Source organism: Microtus oregoni, unplaced genomic scaffold, assembly GCF_018167655.1.
Source record: "Microtus oregoni isolate MIOR12 unplaced genomic scaffold, Mior012 000015F_ref0000493, whole genome shotgun sequence".
Taxonomy (NCBI): domain Eukaryota; kingdom Metazoa; phylum Chordata; class Mammalia; order Rodentia; family Cricetidae; genus Microtus; species Microtus oregoni.
The window spans coordinates 2,240,097-2,258,347 of NW_024543074.1; the positions used below are offsets into that span (position 1 = coordinate 2,240,097).

Here is an 18,251-nt window from a genome sequence, read left to right on the forward strand (position 1 = left end):
ATAAGAGCTAGTCCTTACTGAGCAGTTACCGCATGCCAGGTCCTTCTCTGAGTACACAGGACTTGACAAACCCTTTCATCTTCCTAACTACCCAGTGATCTGCTGAGATAGAGCACACCCCTTCTTCACAGAAGAAACGGAGGTACCAAATACCAACACATCCCAAACGGGAAAAAGATGTACTTCTGGGTTCACTGGTTCCAGGATTTGTGCTCCCAACCACTGTTTTGTTGCCTCTTCAATGTGCAGACTGTGTGCCGGAGATTGGAAATGGACCAGGGAGCCCTGCATTAGAGAATCCCTTGGAAAGCGCTTCCTCAGCCCATCTGGGACTCCGTGCACTGCAGGCCAGGGGCTCATGGAGGCACTCTCCAATGTGCTGATTCCCAGGCCTTGCTTCGTTCTCTCTCATAGATTCACCACTTTAGAAAGAGCAACCAAGTAGCCAACCAAAGGAAGTCTGAGGAACTGACTGCACACTAGCAGTCCTGGGTTCCAGAGATGATTGTCCGGAAAGACAGCCACAAACCAACTTCCCTGGCTAGGCTATTCTAATTGTCCCTTCCCACTTTGCAGATGGTAAGAATGCCCAGCAGTGACATTTTGATACAATTAAAGCAAGTTTGGAGCTGGAGAGATGGCTCTGTGGTTAAGAGCAATGATTGCTCTTCCAGAGGACCTGGGTTCAATTCCCAGCACCCACACGGCAGCTCACAGCTGTCTGTAATTCCAGTTCCAGGAGACCCAACACCCATGGCAAAACACCAATGCGCATAATAAATAAATAAAAACAATTTCATTCATTCTTTTTTTGTGTGCCTTTTTTTTTCAAGTTAGGGTTTCTCTGAGTAATACTCCTGGTTGTCCTGGAACTCACTTTGTAGACCAGGTTGGGACTGAACACATTAAGATCCACCTGATTCGGCCAGGTGGTGGTGGCATGCATCTTTAATCCCAGCATTCAGGAGGCAGAGGCAGGCGGATCTCTGTGACCAGCTTGCAGTTCTGGGATGGCCAGAAACCCTGACTCAAAAAAAAAAAACCCCACAAAAAAACAAAAAAAAAAACCCCACCACCCAAAACAAAGCAAAAACAAAGAAAAGATCCACCTGCCTCTGCTTCCTGAGTGCTGGGATTAAAGTCAAAACAGTTTCTTAGCATTTACTTGTTATTTATGCATGTGTGTGGGTATACATGTGCCATGGCGCACGTGTGCAGGTCAGAAGACAACTTGAGGGAATGGGTTCTCTCCTTCCACCGTGTGAATCCTGGGGACCAAACTCAGGTCACCCATCAGCTTTGACAGGAGGCGCCCTTACCTACAGAACCATCTTGCCATCCCTTGCTACCATCAGAGAGGAATTTAGCCCCACCACACAAGGAAAAGAAACATCGAAACTTTATTTGTGCTTTGTGAGCCACCAACAACGTCCTCCTCCCGCGGTTTCCGCCGGTGTCGCCTTCTTTGTTGCAAGCTTGTAGACAAGGTCGAGATGGGTGCGTGGACAAGGCTTACAGAGGGCAATAAGCTAGGAGCCGGCTGCTTTCAGGAATAGACTTGGCGAACTGTCCTCTTCCTACTTGCTTTATTGGTGGTTTAAAGTCATGTGAAGTAGCAGGGTTTTGGGTCTGTTCAGCGAAGAGAAGAATCCAGAGCCGAGTAGAGGATGGGAATTCCTGATGGTATGTTTCTTCAGGAAGGCAGGATGGAGAGAAGGGTGTGTTCCCTAAAAGATGGAAAAGGTGAATTTTCTTTTTTTTTTCTTTTTATACTTATTTATTTAACTTTATTATGTTTGTTGGTGTGAAGGTGTCAGATCTCATGGAACTGCATTTTCAGACAGTTGTGAGCTGCCATGTGGGTGCTGGGAATCGAACCCGGGTCCTCTGGAAGAGCAGTCAGTGCTCTTAACCGCTGAGCCATCTCTCCAGCCCCGAAAAGGTGAATTTTCTTTTGTGACTCGGAATGTAGAAATATGGGTACGGGGCAGCTCTGCGCTGGTAGAGTGCTGGTCTCGAACACACGAAGTCCTGGATGCAGCCACCAGCACAGCACGAACTGGGTATGATAGTGCCCACCTGTCACCCCGGACCCAAGAGGTGGAGGCAGGGGATCAGAAGTCCAGTGTCATCCCAGTTACAGAGAAAATCTGAGGTCATTTAGGATCTATAAGATGATGTCTCAAAAAAAGGGGGGGGGGCGGAAAGAAGAAGTCTGCAGAGATGGCTTAGTGGTCAAGAGCGCTTGCTGGTCTTGCAGAAGACCTGGGTTCGGTTCCCAGCACTTACATGGTGGCTTACAGTCAGCCACCACTCCAGTTTTTATGGGATCCAGTGTCCCCTTTTGGCCTCCATGGGTACCTATACCCATGTCCACAACCTCCATAATTAAAAAAAAATAACAAAACCGAAAATTTAAAAGAATTACAAGTGGGAGTAACATTTTTTTCCTGTTACCTTGTCTCTCAGTTATGTAGTTTTTCTGTCCTCGGAGGTAACTGATATCATTGTTCCTTCTCCTTCCACAAGTATTGCACACACATATAAACTTAAACAGTGGCTGCATGGCCTTTGAGAGAGGGTCTCACCCTGTGACCCAGCTGCCCTGTTACTCAGTCCACATCTCAGGCTGGTTTAGAAGCCGTGGAAATCCTCCTGAGTTCTGGGGTTGCAGGCGTGCACCACAAACAACAGCTCTCCACTCCCCTTTTCTACACGGAGGCACGCATGGTTGGCCTGCCCTCCGTTGCTGCTTTCTGGGCTTACCGATCTATCCTGAAACTTATTTGGCAACAGCCTCCCTTTTGTTTTACTGCTGGGTAGTAGTCGAACCCACGAATGCCCCACAGTTCCTTGCCTTGCACACTTGGTCACTGAGCTCATCTCCAGTCCTTTCCGATACAAACACCCATGCTTATGTTCTTCCCGTTGGGCATGCATGGGGCATGCATGCAAGGACGCTGGTGGGATAAATTCCTAGACATAATAGTGGGTTAAAGGGCACGAAGGGCTACACTTTAAATAGATCACAAAGTAAAAAAAAAAGGAGGGGGTGAATTAGTTTTGATTTGGCAGAAAAATTCCACCCCATCTGCACCCCGATCAGTAAGCAGAGTCTTCCTTGGGGAAGTCATAAAGTCAAACCTGGAGCAACAACCCCGAGCTGGGGCTTCGAGACTGCACACGAGCACTGGAGAGTAAGGTCTATCTTACGTGTGTTCATGAGTGAATTCACTCAACTGCTGCATGCTAGAGAGGGGCCTGGTTGGAAAGACTGCCCTCGCTGTCACACTGATTGCATCTTTCACGTCCTGCAGCAAAGGTTGATCCCATTTTTGGCCAGGAGATGGAGCTAGAGACATCAAGCTAGTCTTGACTGCCCATTTACCATTCTAAAGTCTAAACCCACTGACCATCAAAGTGGCTCCCATTGCTACCTCACCCAAGCCAAGCATCCCCAATACTTTAAAAACATCATATGGGGGCATGTTCAATAACAGAGCCCTTGACTTGTGTACAAGAAGTACTGGATTCAATTCCCAGTGACACGAACACACACACCATCAAAAAAATCAAAACCCACCCAGCATGATATTCTTGCTCACAAAGTTTCAACCATATTCCTTATTATTTAGGGTTATAAATATATGTATATATTATGGGTCTTGATATGTATCCCAGACTGGTCTTGAACTCAAAATCCTACTGCCTCAGCCTTCCAAGTAGTTATTAAAAATGAATTTGATTATAGTCCTAGGAATCCTCATAAAAGGTTGAATTTTTTTGTGGGTGTGGTGTTTGTCCATGCGAGTGTAGGTGTGTGCACATGCATGTGCTGGTACTCATGTACATGTGGGTATGAATGTGGAGGCCAGAGGTCAATGTTGGCTGTTTTTTTCAACGACTTTGCAACTTCTTTAAATTTTTTGAGACAGGGTTTCTTTGTGTAGCCCTGGCTGTCCTGGAACTTGCTCTGTAGACCATGATGGCCTTGAACTCACAGAGACCCACCTGCCTCTGCCTCCCAAGTGAAGGTGTACACCACCACCAGGCCTTTCCAACTTCTTTTTTTTAAAAAATATTTATTTATTATGTATACAATATTCTGTGTGTCTGCCTGCAGGCCAGAGGAGGGCACCAGACCCCATTACAGATGGTTGTGAGCCACCATGTGGTTGCTGGGAATTGAACTCAGGACCTTTGGAAGAGCAGGCAATGCTCTTAACCACTGAGCTATCTCTCCAGTCCCCCTTTCCAACTTCTTAAAGAAGTAATTTTATGTGTATGGGCGTTTCTCCTGTATCTGTGCACCAAGCACATGCAATGCTCACAGAAGCCAGAAGAGGGCACCAAATCCCCCTGGAACTGGAGCCGTGAGCTGCCATGTGGGTACTGAGAATGGACCTCTGGTCCTCTGGAAGAGTCAGTGCTCTAACACACTGAGCCATCTCTATGGCCTGTCCCCCTCCCTTTTAAACCAAGCAGAATATTGTGGCTTCTTTAGGAACAGTTGTATACCAACCAACATGCTAGAACACTAAAGATGGGTGCTGGGTCTCGAGCAGTACTTGCCGTTGACCACTGGGCTGGCCCTCCAGCCTCCTCTCCTCCCTTTTTAGACAATGGGATAGACTGTGCTGGAGGAAGACTGTGAGCGGAAGTGCTGTGCACGGAGCTCGTGAAGTGTCCTCAACAGCAGAGGGCGCACCCTTCTGCTGTCTTGTATCTTTCCCGCTGAGACCCAGAGCTGATGCTGAAGCCTCCATCTCAGCCAACCTGGGAGGTACTGGTCATCCACACGGGGCACAAAGCTCCCAAAAACTTGAGTGTCTCTGACCATTTCCTTCTAGATTTATACAAAGGAGCAAAATGAATTTCTGTCAATCAAGTCATTGTTCCTTTCTGCCACCTTTAGTTGAGTCCAGTGCTAAGTGACATGGTCCCTAGACTTAGGGAAACACAATTCCACACTCTTCCCCCAACCCCAGGTCTCATGTAGCCCAGGATGACTTAGAATTTGCTATGTAGCTGAGGATGACCTTAAACTTCTGATCTTCCTGGGTTACAGGTATGTACCAGCATGTGGGGCTGGGGATGAGGGCAGGCTCCAAGCATGCTAGATATGCACCTACCAACTGCGCTAACCTACTGGTTTTCTATCTTTTTTTATTTTCTTCTTAACTTTATTTTCTATGTTTTATTTCTTTTTTTTTAAATATTTATTTATTTATTATGCATACAATATTCTGTCTGTGTGTATGTCTGCAGGCCAGAAGAGGGCACCAGACCTCATTACAGATGGTTGTGAGCCACCATGTGGTTGCCGGGAATTGAACTCAGGACCTCTGGAAGAGCAGACACTGCTCTTAACCCACTGAGCCATCTCTCCAGCCCCTATTTTCTATGTTTTAATCTTTGAGAATATCACACATTTATATGACATATGTTCACACCCACCCCCTTTCGTCTGAAATATTAACATCATTTTTGGAAAGGAAGGAAAAGGCTACTTCACTGATGATGTCACAGAGCAGTGAAGTCATGGCTGACAAACTCCCCTCCACCAAGGGCAGGAACTGATGACGATGCTGATACCTGGGCTTCCTCATCACTCTTCCGTTTCAAAGGCGGCGGTGAGGTAGTCCTTTGGAACAATCCCAACGATGCTGTTCAGCTCTCCTACCCACCAGCCATATATGTTGTACTCCTGAAAGGGAAAAGGTGATGGTAGCGGTTGGAGAAATGCTTCTAGAAACCTCACACACTGTGGCTGGTTTCTTTTCTGGCTGCCAGAAGGAACCGCGGACACACCCTTCACGGGATTATTGTATTTAACGAAGTCATCTTTGTTAAAGTAAACATGCTCATTTTGCTGTCCCCCTGTCTATGAAGCGACTGAGCTTATCTGCATACTTGATGCAGTTACTGAGCCTAACAACTTTAAAAACTGTTTTTAATTACATATATGTGAGTGTCAGTGTGTGTGTTTGTGTGTGTACATGCATGTTTGTGTGCCCGTGGGGGCCACAAGAGGGCACTGGATCCTCTGAGCTGGAGTTACAGGGAGTTGAGAGCTGCTGGACATTGGTGCTAGGAACCAGACTCAGGTCCTCTGAAAGAGCAGTGAGTGCTCTTAACCACAGAACCATCTCTCCAGCCCTGACAGCTTTTTATTTTTCCAGAAGTAGGAGTTAAATCTACAGTTCAGGTTGGCCCGTAACTTTTGATCCTCCTGCCTCAGACTCCTGAGGGCTAGAATTGTAGGTACATACTACTACACCAAAAGCTTTTTAATTAAAAAAAAAAAATCTTTCTTTCAGGGCATAGTTCAAATCAATACGATCCATCAAGCATCTTCCTTGTGCAAAGTGCTATCTGGATTTCCTCAAGGGACAGAATGATGAGTCAAACACTGCTTGTTCCTTGGGAGTTTATGGGAGAGAGTAATGGCCTTTGGAGTCAGATAGGCTGGGAGCAAATCCTTGGCTGGCCATTTAGCAGCCACGTGACCTTAGGTTCTCTTCGTTTTGCTTTTCTGATCTGCAGGAGTGCAGATGTCTTTTCCTCTCCATGTGGCAAGGATGGAAGTGACGCCACAGGAACAGGACAAGAGAAAGTGCTGTACAGACCACCGGTGTTCTAAGCCTTAGATTCTTCCCTAGGAGAGGTGTGAGGAGGGAGGTATAGCAATAACGACGGGCAGGTAATTAACGACAGAGAGGCGCAAACAAGACAGGGCCTGAGAGTCTTTCACTTCAGTTGGGTGTCGGGACTGTGATGCTACCCACATTTTGCATTGCTGGTGGCTGAGCTTTAGGGGAAAAAAAGAAGCAAAGCAGGTTGGGGACCATATACAATTCAGGCTCCCTGGCTTTAACTGGTGATCTTGTGTCTGGTGTGAGTCTCCTTCTCCAACTCCTCTGCTCCCCCTGCTCCCCCTCCCTCAGCAGATCACCTCCTTCACTTCCAAAGAGAAAAGAGAAGGTCAGACGTGTTTGTGTTCATCTCCAGTCACCAAGGAATGACCTATACTGACAATCCTTCCTCTCCCAGTCAAAGAGGGGATGCAGCCCTCTCTGGGCTTAACTCTTCCCCTCTGCCCTCCTTTCATCCCTCCATTTTTCTTCCCTCTCTCCCTCCTGCCCTCTGTCCGTTCCTCCCTTCCTCTGTTTATTTCATGGAGTCTGACCTCTGCCTCTCTTTCCCATCAGCTCTGAAATGCACATATGTCTTTCATTGTTGAAAACAATTATTAGTCTCCACTGCATGCCTGCTTCCCATGTCTGCTAGTCTACACCGACCTGCACCTCAGACTTCCTGATTTGCTTCCTCCACTTCTTGTCTGTTCACCCTTCCAGCTGCTCTGGTCCAGCCTCTGCCCCCATCACTCTACTTTTAATTTATTTCCAGATAGAAGTTTCTCTGTGTATCCCTGGCTATCCTGGAATTTGTCCTGTAGACCAGGGTTGGCCTTGAACTCGGAGATCCGCCTGCCTCAGCCTCCTGAGCTGGGATTAAAGGTGGGCACCACCACTGCTCAGCTATTTATTATTTTTGTGGCATTGTTTGGCTTTATAGTCCTGGATATCTGTGAACTTGCCACAGCTGGATGTCACTCCATTTCACTCCCTCCATGGTCTCCCAACACCTGATGATTGGACAGATTCTCTGTGTATATCGCAGTCCAGTCCTTCTGGGCCCTCTCAGCAGCTCCGTTATCACTATGATTCTCTCTTTTCTTAGTTTCTGTAACTATCGCCTTCCCACTCCCTTCCTACCTTTGTGGTTTCTGCTTCTTAGTCTTTGCAGGCGCATATTCTCTCCCTTTTATTTTTAATTTTTTTTTAAAAGCCAGGTGTTGTGACACACTTTAATTATGTATTCAGTGTTCTGTCCGCATGTGTGTCTGCACACCAGAAGAGGGCGCCAGATCTCATTACAGATGGTTGTGAACCATCATGTGGTTGCTGAGAATTGAACTCAGGATGTCGGAAGAGCAACCCATGCTCTTAACTGCTGAGTCACCTCTCCAAGCCTTCTCTCCTTTTTAATGTGTTTCCCAGGGTCTGTCCTAGTCCTCTTCAGATCTACAATCTCATGCACCTTTGTAGTTTTATCACCCTGTTTCTGTGAATGGCTTATGAACAATTAAGGACTCCAGCACAGATGAAAGAGCTAGGTCCCAGGACCCAAGTGTGGACTTGGGACTAACAGATCAGTCAGAAAAGCGCCTGCTGTACAAGAATGAGGACCTGAGTTTGATCCCCAGAACCTACAAAAAAACATCTGGGCCTGGTGGTACACCCTTGTAATCCCAGGGCTGCGGAGGTTGAGACAGGTGGAGTTTGCTGGCCAGCAAGCAGGTAGATTTCTGAGTTCAAGGCCAGCCTTGCCCAATTGGTGATCTCTAGGTCAGTGAGAGATCCTCTTTCAAAAACCAAGGGGACACCTAAGAATATTCTCTGGCCTCTACACCCACGTGCAGGCATACACATGGGCACACACACAAATCAACAACCCCCTCAAAAAGTAAAACAACCAACCGGGTGGTGGCAGCACTTGGGAGGCAGAGGCAGGTGGATCTCTGTGAGTTCAAGGCCAGCCTGGTCTATAGATGGAACTTCAGGACAGCCAGTGCTCCTTATAGATGGTTGGGAACCATCATGAGGTTGCTGGGAATTGAACTCAGGACCTCTGATTCTATCCAGAGAAACTCTGTCTCGAAAAACAAAATGAGACAAAATCATGAAAAAGTCCCCCAAGTACATGTCTACCAAGCTGCTGAAGCTCAGGGTGCCCTGTATGTAACCCATGAGGCTGCTTCCATCCCCATCCCTACTTCCGGCTCACTTCGCTTCGGAAGGTCTTGACCTCAGTGAGTAATACCAAGATGCCCTTACTTATTTAGGGCAAAAAATCAATTCCTTCCCAACTCCACCCCTACCTTCCAGTCAATTCTGTTAGTCCACTCTCCAAACAACTTACTGAACTCCACCCACTTCTCCACCCCCATTGCCAACACCCTAGAGTAACATGACTGTAACTCTCATGAAGGCTACAGAAACACCCTGCCGTTCTTCTTGGTTCCCGCTCCCGTCTTCCCCCACCATACTCTTCATCCTATAGCCAGAACATTCTGGATTTGCACAGATGATGCGGCTACTCTCTTAGTGGGGTTCCCCACACCCCTTGACAATCTTTTTTTTTTTTTTTTTTTTTTTTTTTGAGATGGATCTCTCTACATAGTCCTGGCTGTCCTGGAACTCACTATGTAGACCAGGCTGGCCTTGAACTCACAGAGATCCACCTGCCTCTGTCTCCTGAGTGCTGGGATTAACGGCATGGGCCTCTTGCCATCTTAACAAGGTGGATGAGGCCCCTTGTGGCCCTGTCTTGTTCAGCGCCTGGCACTGCCATCGACCTCCTTATTAAAACAGAAGTCAGCTGGGCTACTTTCACAGGCTATTGGCTCTCTCGTGCTTGGAGCCTTTCTTCTGCCTTTACAGCTCCTGCTTCTCTATGTCATGGGGCTCCCTCCCTTCGAAGCACCCTTCAGATTTCAACTCCTGAGTTACATGCTCTAAGATGCACCCCCCTGCCACTCTGACTGGGTCAGAGGGCTCCACTCCGTGGTCTAACCCTATGCTTGCCCAGAGAAGCGTTAACGCACCATGCTGCCTTAAGTCACTAGACGGGAAGTGAAGTGTTCTCTCTCTCTCTCTTTTTTCTTTTTGGACAGGGTTTTGTGCAGCTGAGGCTGGCCTTGAACTCCTGATCCTCCTGCCTCCTGAGTGCTGGGCCTACAGATGTTTACAACCATATCCGGCTAAGATTAATTCCAATTCCATTCTGTTGCTATGACAAAACACTCAGACCAAAAGCAACTTAGGGGGATGTAGTGGTTTGAATGAGAACGGCTCCAAGGCTCACATATACGCATGCCTAGTCCACATCTGATAAACCGTGTTAGAAGGATCAGGACATTTGACCTTGCCGGAAGAGGTGTATCACTGGGAGTAGGCTTTGAGGCTTCAAAAGCCATGCCAAGCTCAGTCTCTGTCTCTGTCTCTGTCTCTGTCTCTCTGTCTCTCTCTCTCTCTCTCTCTCTGCCCGCTGCCTATAGTACAGGATGTAAACCTCTTAGCTACTACTTCAGAGCCAAGCCTTCCGCTTCCTGGCCATGATGATCATGGACTATATATAACTCTGTGAAACTGTAGCAAGCCCCCAGTTAAATGCTTTGGTCATGGTGTCTCTTCACAGCAATAGATCAGTCACTAAGACAAGGATAAACAGGTTTGTTTCATCTTGTATTTCCAGGTTACAGTCCATGATCGAGAGAAGTCGGGATGTTGCTTGCTGGCTTGCAGACTGGCTTGCTCACAGGCTAATGCTTAGTTAGCTTTCTCACACAGTCCAGGACTAACAGCCTATGGATGGTACCCCACTACATCAATCAAGACCATTAAGACAGGCTGGGCGGTGGTGGCGCACGCCTTTAACCCCAGCACTCAGGAGGCAGAGGCAGGCAGATGTCTGTGAGTTTGAGGCCAGTCTGGCCTACAAGAGCTAGTTCCAGGACAGGCTTTATAGCTACAGAGAAAGCCTATTTCAAAAAACCAAAGGAAAAAAAAAAGACCATTAAGACAGGGCTGGAGAGATGGCTCAGTGGTTAAGAGTACTGGCGGCTCTTCCAGAAGACCCAGGTTCCATTCCCACATGGAAGCTCACAACTGCCCATAACTCCAGTGCCCGGGGATCCAATGCCCTCTATGACCTTCACATGCACCAGGCACCCAATATGGTGCACAGACATACATGAAAGCCAATTATTCATACACATAAAAAAGACCATGAAGATGCTCTTATCATAGATATGGCCACAGGCCAACATGATAAAAAAAATTATTCAATTCAGTATCCTCCTCTCCCCACTCCAGAGCAGGTGATTCTAGACTATATCAAGTTCACAGTTAACGCTACCCAGGACAGATAAGAAGTTTTGTTTTGGTTTTTCAAGCAGTGTTTCTCTGTGTAGCCCTGGCTGTCCTGGAATTCACTCTGTACACCAGGCTGGCCATGAACTCAAGATCTGCCAGCTTCTGTTGGTGCTGGAGCTAAAGGCCTGCACCACCACTGCCTGGCCAGATAAGAAGTTTTAAGGGCTGGCCCTTGTCGGTTTTGTTTCTTGAGTTTTCAGTGGTAAAGACAGAGTGGGTCCAAATAAATGTTTACTAGGAGAGGCCGTGATGAAATGAACGGGCAATAAACGTTCGCACTCTCGACTGAACAGACAGACTTTCAACTAACTCCTAGACACTCCCCTGCTGACTGAACTGGTTGTGACCGAAAGAGGCCAGCTGCCTTCGGAGACAGTGGCCTTAGATGGGTTCCTACATGCCAAGAAAAGTCTCAGCTGCCACCGAAATGAGACACGGACGACTGAGTGGATCCTTTAAGGACTTTGTTTTCCTTTGGAGGTGGGGTCTCTCTCAGTTTTTAGCCCAAGTTAGCCTGGAGCTCACTAAGACTGCGATATCATATAAGTCCTATGTAAACATATGCATATACACGTCATGGCATGTATATGCACATGTGCCATGGAAACCAGAAGAGGGTGTAGGATCCTTTGGAGCTGGAGACTCAAGCAGTTGAGAGCTGCCATGTGTGGGTGCTGGGACCCAAACTTGAGTCCTCTGTCAGGATAGCAGGTGCTCTCAACCACTTCAGTCCTTAGCCATTTATGCAGCCCCTAAAATGTCCTAAAAGGAACTGGGTGTGACTGCTCATACCCGCAATCCCAGCATGGTAGAGGCTGAGGTAAAGACTGTTGTGAGTTCAAAGCCACTGTGGGCTACAAAGTAAAACCTTGTCTCAAAAAAAAAAAAAAATCCAAAACCAAATCACCACCACCACCACCACCAAAACCTAAAACCAAACCAAACCAAATAAAGACAAAACACTTACACACATGCACCCCGCACCTAAATCTCAATGAAACAAAGCGGAGGCTGGGAAGACTGTCCAACAGGTGGAGTACTTGTCCCACAGAACGAAGAAGACTACAGTTCCAATCCTCAGCATCCATAGAAATAAATGCCAGCTGGGCACCTCAGCCTGCTTGGAATGCCAGCTCACGGGAAGCAGAAGCAGGAGGTCCCCAGAGCTGGACCAGCTAACTGGAGTAGTAATTTTCAGGCTCTGGGTTCAAGGGAGAGACCCAGCCTCAGTGTGGAAGGTAGAAAGAGATCAAGAAAGATAATCAGAGCCAGGCGTGGTGGCGCACGCCTTTAATGGCGGCACTCAAGTTAGCAGGGCGGTGGTGGCACATGCCTTTAATCCCAGCACTTGGGAGGCAGAGGCAGGTGGATCTCTGTGAGTTCGAGACCAGCCTGGTCCACAAGAGCTAGTTCCAGGACAGGCTCCAAAACCACAGAGAAACCCTGTCTCGAAAAACCAAAAAAGAAAAAAAAAAGAGGCAGAGGCAGGCGGGTCTCTGTGAGGCCAGCCTGGTTTAAACAGTGAGTTCCAGGACAGCCAGGATGACATAGAGAGAGAAAGAGAGACCTTGTCACACACTCTCAAACACTTAGCCGTCTATCCACTGCCTTCGAAATACACTCAGTATCTCCCTCAGGCCTCTGCACATATGCACCTGTGTACACCCATGTGAATATTTACACACACACACACAATAGGCAAAAACCAACAAACAAACAAAAAACCAAAGAAACCCCAAACAACAACAGCATTGTCTTAAATAACTGAACGTGTCTGTCCACCACCACGCTGTACAATTCCTCATTCCTTCCTTCCCCCAGGCGACCTCCCTCTATAGTGAGTGTGTCTCTCGTATGGCACACGCACCGGGGAGTCCATGTCTGACAGGACACGTCAAAGCTTAGCTCAGTGCACGTGATGTTTCTGGTTCATTTTCCAATGCTGAAGTTAGCGCGGCCTCCGCCTTCAGCTTGTTTGGTTTTCCAGCCTGAGCTGCGTCTTCCTTCTTTGTGTCTTAGGTTGTCTGGTAGAGCTGCCCCGGCTTTACCAAACTGCAGGAATGTCTTCATCTGCAGGGCTTTGCTGGGACACTCTGTCTTCCTCTCACACTGTAACTCATAAAAACTAGTTTTAGCTCTTTTGCTTTCTCACGGAGCAGAAAGCTGCCTGGCAGTCTTTCTGACCAAAGGCAACTTGCTCAAGTGAAACCTGTGTCACGTGAGGCGGGCCCGGCTCCATGGGGATTAATTGAGACCCCTGACTTTTGACTCACACGTCACAGTCCCCTTTGGCTGTGATGTCAGGGGTAGGGGCCAAATCTTGGAAACTCAGAGAGGGTGCAAACGGGAAGCAGATGAGGCTCAGCAGGGCACCTGCCAAGGCCAGGCTCCCAGTCAGGTTGCTCTTGCTTGAGGGGCATGCTGACCTGCCTGCCGACTGCAGACGCGGTGGCCTCCGCACAGCGGTAAGAGCAGAAATGAGTTGAGAGGAACTCTCTGCCCTTCAAAACAAAAGAGCCAGCAGAAGTGTGAGGGTAGCATCTTCTCAGAGACCATATGTGTCCTGCTGTGGGAGCCTGGGAGCTTAATCAAAGCACCTACAGGTCCTGGGATCCGACTGTCTTTTCCAGATTTCTTCCCCTGGTTGGATACCCAGAGAAAGGGCTGCAGGGCTGAGGTGTTTAAAGCATGAATGGAAATTTCTAGCCTTCTCTCCTGCTCCCACCCCCCATGCACTGCTCCAGCTCAGTCTGAACACCACGAGGTATTTTAAAATAATTTCTACTTTGATGAATTGCTGGGGAGTCCACAATTGCTCATAATCAAAGGGAGAAAAATGCAAATGAGATCCGGCCGAGAACTATCACCACCAAACGTTTATTTCACTGCGCAGTGCCAAAAAGAATTAAAACAACATTAAACTCACAGCAATCATGTTTAAGTCCTCGTTTCCAAGTGCCAAATTGCACCACTCTGGATCATACAGATGTTCGTTAATTATGCTAATTTTTATTAAACTATTAAAATGGAGAGAACACTGGCTCAGCCAGGCAGACCCTCGCTCCGAATGAACCCTGCCCCTGTCTAGAGGTGCTAATTCACTGCATTTTTATTAAGTTGCTGCTTCTTGGATTTTAGTTTTAGGATCGAACGGAACTGAGTTTCTGGGATCAATGTTTTTCCATAAAATGTGAACTTCTCTTGGCACAGCTGTTTGGAGAAACTGGAAGAGTACTTCGAGGCTCCCAGGAGACCTGCAATCGTCAATGCAGGAGTGTCTCTACCTTCCAACTGGGGCCGCGAGCCTGTAAGTGTGTATAGATAGCATCAGGGCAGCCGAATGCTACACTTGCCTCACTCAGTGGCTGTATACAATGGAGGGTAAAGGTAAGACCTTAATGCTGCAGAATTATTACCCGAAGATGCTTTAGATAAAGAGCCTAAAAACAAAACCAACAGGCCAACCAACTAACCAACCAACCACACAAAATTCCAAAAACCAAAAGCCACCCCCCCCCCAACCAAAGACAACGATGACAACCCCACCAAATACTGCATTGTCTTCTTCTTGCCGCCCATCTTTCGCCCGGGAGAAGTATAACATGTTGCTGATTTCCACATTTGATCAAACATCTGTCTCCCTCAACTTGAACCCTGCCAAATCTCCCTGAACTCTTTTCAGGCCTCATGAAGGAGTTCTGGAAATGAAAGTTGGTGTTCCGACTCCGTTATCAGGACGGAAGAGGCCACTAGCTTGGATGAATGAAATGTTTGAATGAACCTGAAATCGACACGGTGCTCACCACCATCCGCAGTCAAAAGTGTTGGTGGGGGATTGTACACGGGCCCAAAAGGATTTATGCTGCTAATCTCAACCACCAAGAGAAAGAAAAAGACCCAAACAGACCACCAAACCTGCTATAAAAAGAACAGCAAACTCTCTAAACAAAAAGCAGTATGGTCACCAACACCAGGCCTGTCACACAGCTTGACTCTGCCTCGAGTGGCTTCCTATTGCTGTTTATGGTTTCAAGACTATCACAGGCCTCCTCCATGCTCCTCCTGTCACAGGGCCCTGAGCCCCTGTGTGGCGCTGTAAATACCCTGTCAGTAGGTGTCAGGGGATATGGGGAGGGGGACCAGCAGGCGCCTATCATAAACCTTAAAAGAGATTAAATACCCTTACCCCATGATTGCTACATTTTAATTTCTCTCCTCCCCGCTGGTTCCTATTTGTATAAGCTCTTCCATGGCTCCCCTGGAGTAGCACAGACATGACCTGGAATGACCATCCCATCTTGGGATGAGAATTCAATTTCTAGGCTCAGTGAATCCTAGACTGTTCCAATAGAAGGAGTTTGCATTCTCCAGGGCTTCAAGTCTTAAGCTGGAGTTTGTGAACCCTTAGCCCGTCTGTGGACGGATGGGAAAGACTTCTTGAACTTTTGAAATTGACGTAAAATTTTGTGTGGATGTATACGTGTGTCTCGCGCCTAGACTTCCCATTAGATTTTCAAAGGGGTTGTGAGCCCTCCGTAGTTCAGAAGTCGCACTCTAAAGGGAAATACCATGGCCTCTGTGGCCCAGGTCTGGACTCTGTCCTAGTATAGACCATCTACTTTATTAAACAAAGTACAATGGAAGCGAACCAGGAATCTTTGCTCCTCACTCGCTGGGTCTTCTAGGCACGAGACCTTCCCTTGTCGGTTTCCCTCGCTTCCTGACCAAGCTGCTCACTTGTCCTAAGGCACCAGTGTCTTCACTGTGACTTAAAAGGTGTGGTACCCTCTTACCATGCCCTGTAGGATTTGGAACAAGCCTTCTGACAGGGTCAGTTCCGTTGAGAAGGTTCTGTGATGGGGGCGTCTTGGGTGAGTTCCTAAGGAAAACCTCCTCTTTTCAGAACAAAATGGTCTCGAAGCATCTGTGGAATTCCCTGAAAATGTATCATAGTTCACTGTCTTAACCACCGAAAGTTCACTGTATCATTGTAAGTAAGAGAATTCCTCTTCAAGAGAACAATCAGTCAGGCTCGGACATGAAGGATCAATAAGTACTTGATATATGTATGGGAAAAGCCAATCAAGTATTGGCTTATGATTGCTTATTTCTCTTAATAGTGCTCATTTACCATATGTTATCATTAGTGGGGATGTGAACTTTGAATTCCTAAGCAGAGTAGATTGTATACTCCAAGATCAGCATACACACACATATAGACACACACACACACACTGGCCTACGAATTCTGTTCTCCTAAAATACAGTTTTGGGAACGAGGATGTTTTCTTTAAGAGAGCTTAAGTTTTAAGAGAAATTGAGGGTTCTAACTGCTGGATGAAGAAAGCTGGGAACAGGAATTGGTCCCGAAGACAGATATACCAATTTTTTCAGCATGGATTGTTCGGTGAGATTTTCTTGGTTGGGTAGCTGGTGGTGTCACGACACTGGACAGGATTGGAGCCCAGCCCTTGGCCAAAACCTTCGGTAGTCTGGCAGCCTCTCCAGGCTATTTCACACTGTGCTTAAGGTTCTTGGCGATAAGTTTCTCTTTTTCCATCACTCAGAATTTTGGTCTATAGACCATACCACAAATGAATCATTAAGTTTGCTTCAACTGAGCCAGTTTTATTTATTGTTACATTTCAGGGAATTTGCTGCCCTGAAGATTGATGGGCTCGGATGTCTGAGGAGATAAGCGTTAGAGAAGAGGGAGCATCGGAAGGTGGTCAGCAAAAGCTGTAGGGGCACTCACGATGACGAGTCCCCGAAGCTTGTGAACGGAGTGCTCTGAGAGGAACATGAGCTCTGTATGGAGGGCCTAGGAGCGCTCAAGTGAGAGGGAACATTTAGCCTCAAGTGTGAAGCTCACGTCCTGAAGAGTGTGTGAACACGTGTCCATGGAGTCAAGGCCAGGGAGGTGTGTAGGGTCTGCACACACCAGATGTTGTTGGTGATGGAACCGTGTGTGGAAGTTGTGTGTGTACAAGGAGAGGCGACAAAAAAAAAAAAAATCATAAAGGGAGGGGGAAGTGAAGCAGGTTTGGAAAGAGAGGTAGGCATATAGCAGGCAACTTAAAGTTCACCTAAAGAAGAATGGGGACAGGCCAGGTAAACGTTTACAGATGGGAGGAAACAAGGTGCCGAGTGCAGAATTCAGGAACAATAGAGGCAGCAGCATCTCGGAGCTGATAGAATTGTGATACCATGTGAGACGGGCATATTAATATGTATTCCATAAACTGTGAGGCTCCCAGCCCCACCGCTCTGTTTTGCTCTGACCGCAGTACCAGCCTCAGGCACCACAACACAATTTGGAAACAATGTGACGGAAATGTTTAATCTGCTCGGCCCATCTGTGCTGCGTATTTCTCCAGATCTCCCTGAGAGAGGCGCCTTGAATCTCCACATTGCCTTTAATATTCTCCTAAATCACCTCCCCACTGCACTTCAAGGGCCATTGCTACAATATCACAGGTTCATCTAAAGTGCAATGGGGAGGGGGCTGGGGGGAGGTGCAGGCTGGGAGATTTTTTATTTTAAAATAATTTCCAGAGATTGTCTTTTCTGCTTCCTTAAAAAAAAAAAGAGAGAGAGAGAAGAAGAAAAGTTATTCTATTGTTGCCTTAAGGTTATTGAGGTTGTTTGGTGCAAAACAGGGTAGGATAGAGTGGAATCATTCTCCAAAGAATTATATTTATTAATCTCCATTCTTTCAACTGGGCACGGGAGGGGTGAGCAGCTGCTTGCATCCTCATCTCTTTTTCTTGCACCTTGCTAGGGCGAGGTGTGCAATAGGGGCTGTGGCTCTCGGCACCCATGACATCGGAGTTGGGCTTGGCAGTTAGTTCTCAGGGCTAACCCTGCTGCTGCTGTACTCCAAACAAAGCTCTGTACGTTTAATCCCTTGCCAGCATGCCCTCATCAGGAAAGGGCACTTTAGATTTTTAATTTCGACAGAAACCCTTGGTTTTCTCTCCTTTCAATGCAGACGTTGAGCGTTGGATGATCACCGTATTTCCACACCTGATCTTGGCCAGATTCAGCTATGTGGAGCTAGAATGTGGGAGACTGGAGTGGGTCTGGGAGAAAGAGGGGACGAGCCACTGTGTTAGACCCTAGATGAATGGGAGAGACTTGCACATCACCCAGAAAATTAGGATTCCTTTTGCTTTGTGAATTAAAGAAATGAATAATTTAATCCTCAAGATTGTTCCGGCGAGGGAAAGGCGAACGTCCCAGTTGCGGGAG

General features: G+C 47.3%; 1 protein-coding gene across 1 annotated transcript in view; it reads right to left on the bottom strand.

Moving 5' to 3' along the window:
• Positions 1–1,381: 1,381 nt before the first annotated feature.
• Skap1 (src kinase associated phosphoprotein 1) overlaps positions 1,382–18,251 on the bottom strand; it is a 292,032-nt gene continuing 275,162 nt past the window's right edge. The window contains exons 12-13 of the mRNA XM_041665298.1: positions 5,596–5,707; positions 1,382–1,727 (exon numbers count right to left, since the gene is read on the bottom strand). Of these exons, the coding sequence (XP_041521232.1) occupies positions 5,609–5,707 (99 nt within the window). The 3' untranslated portion in view covers positions 1,382–1,727; positions 5,596–5,608. The remainder of the gene's footprint in view (positions 1,728–5,595; positions 5,708–18,251) is intronic.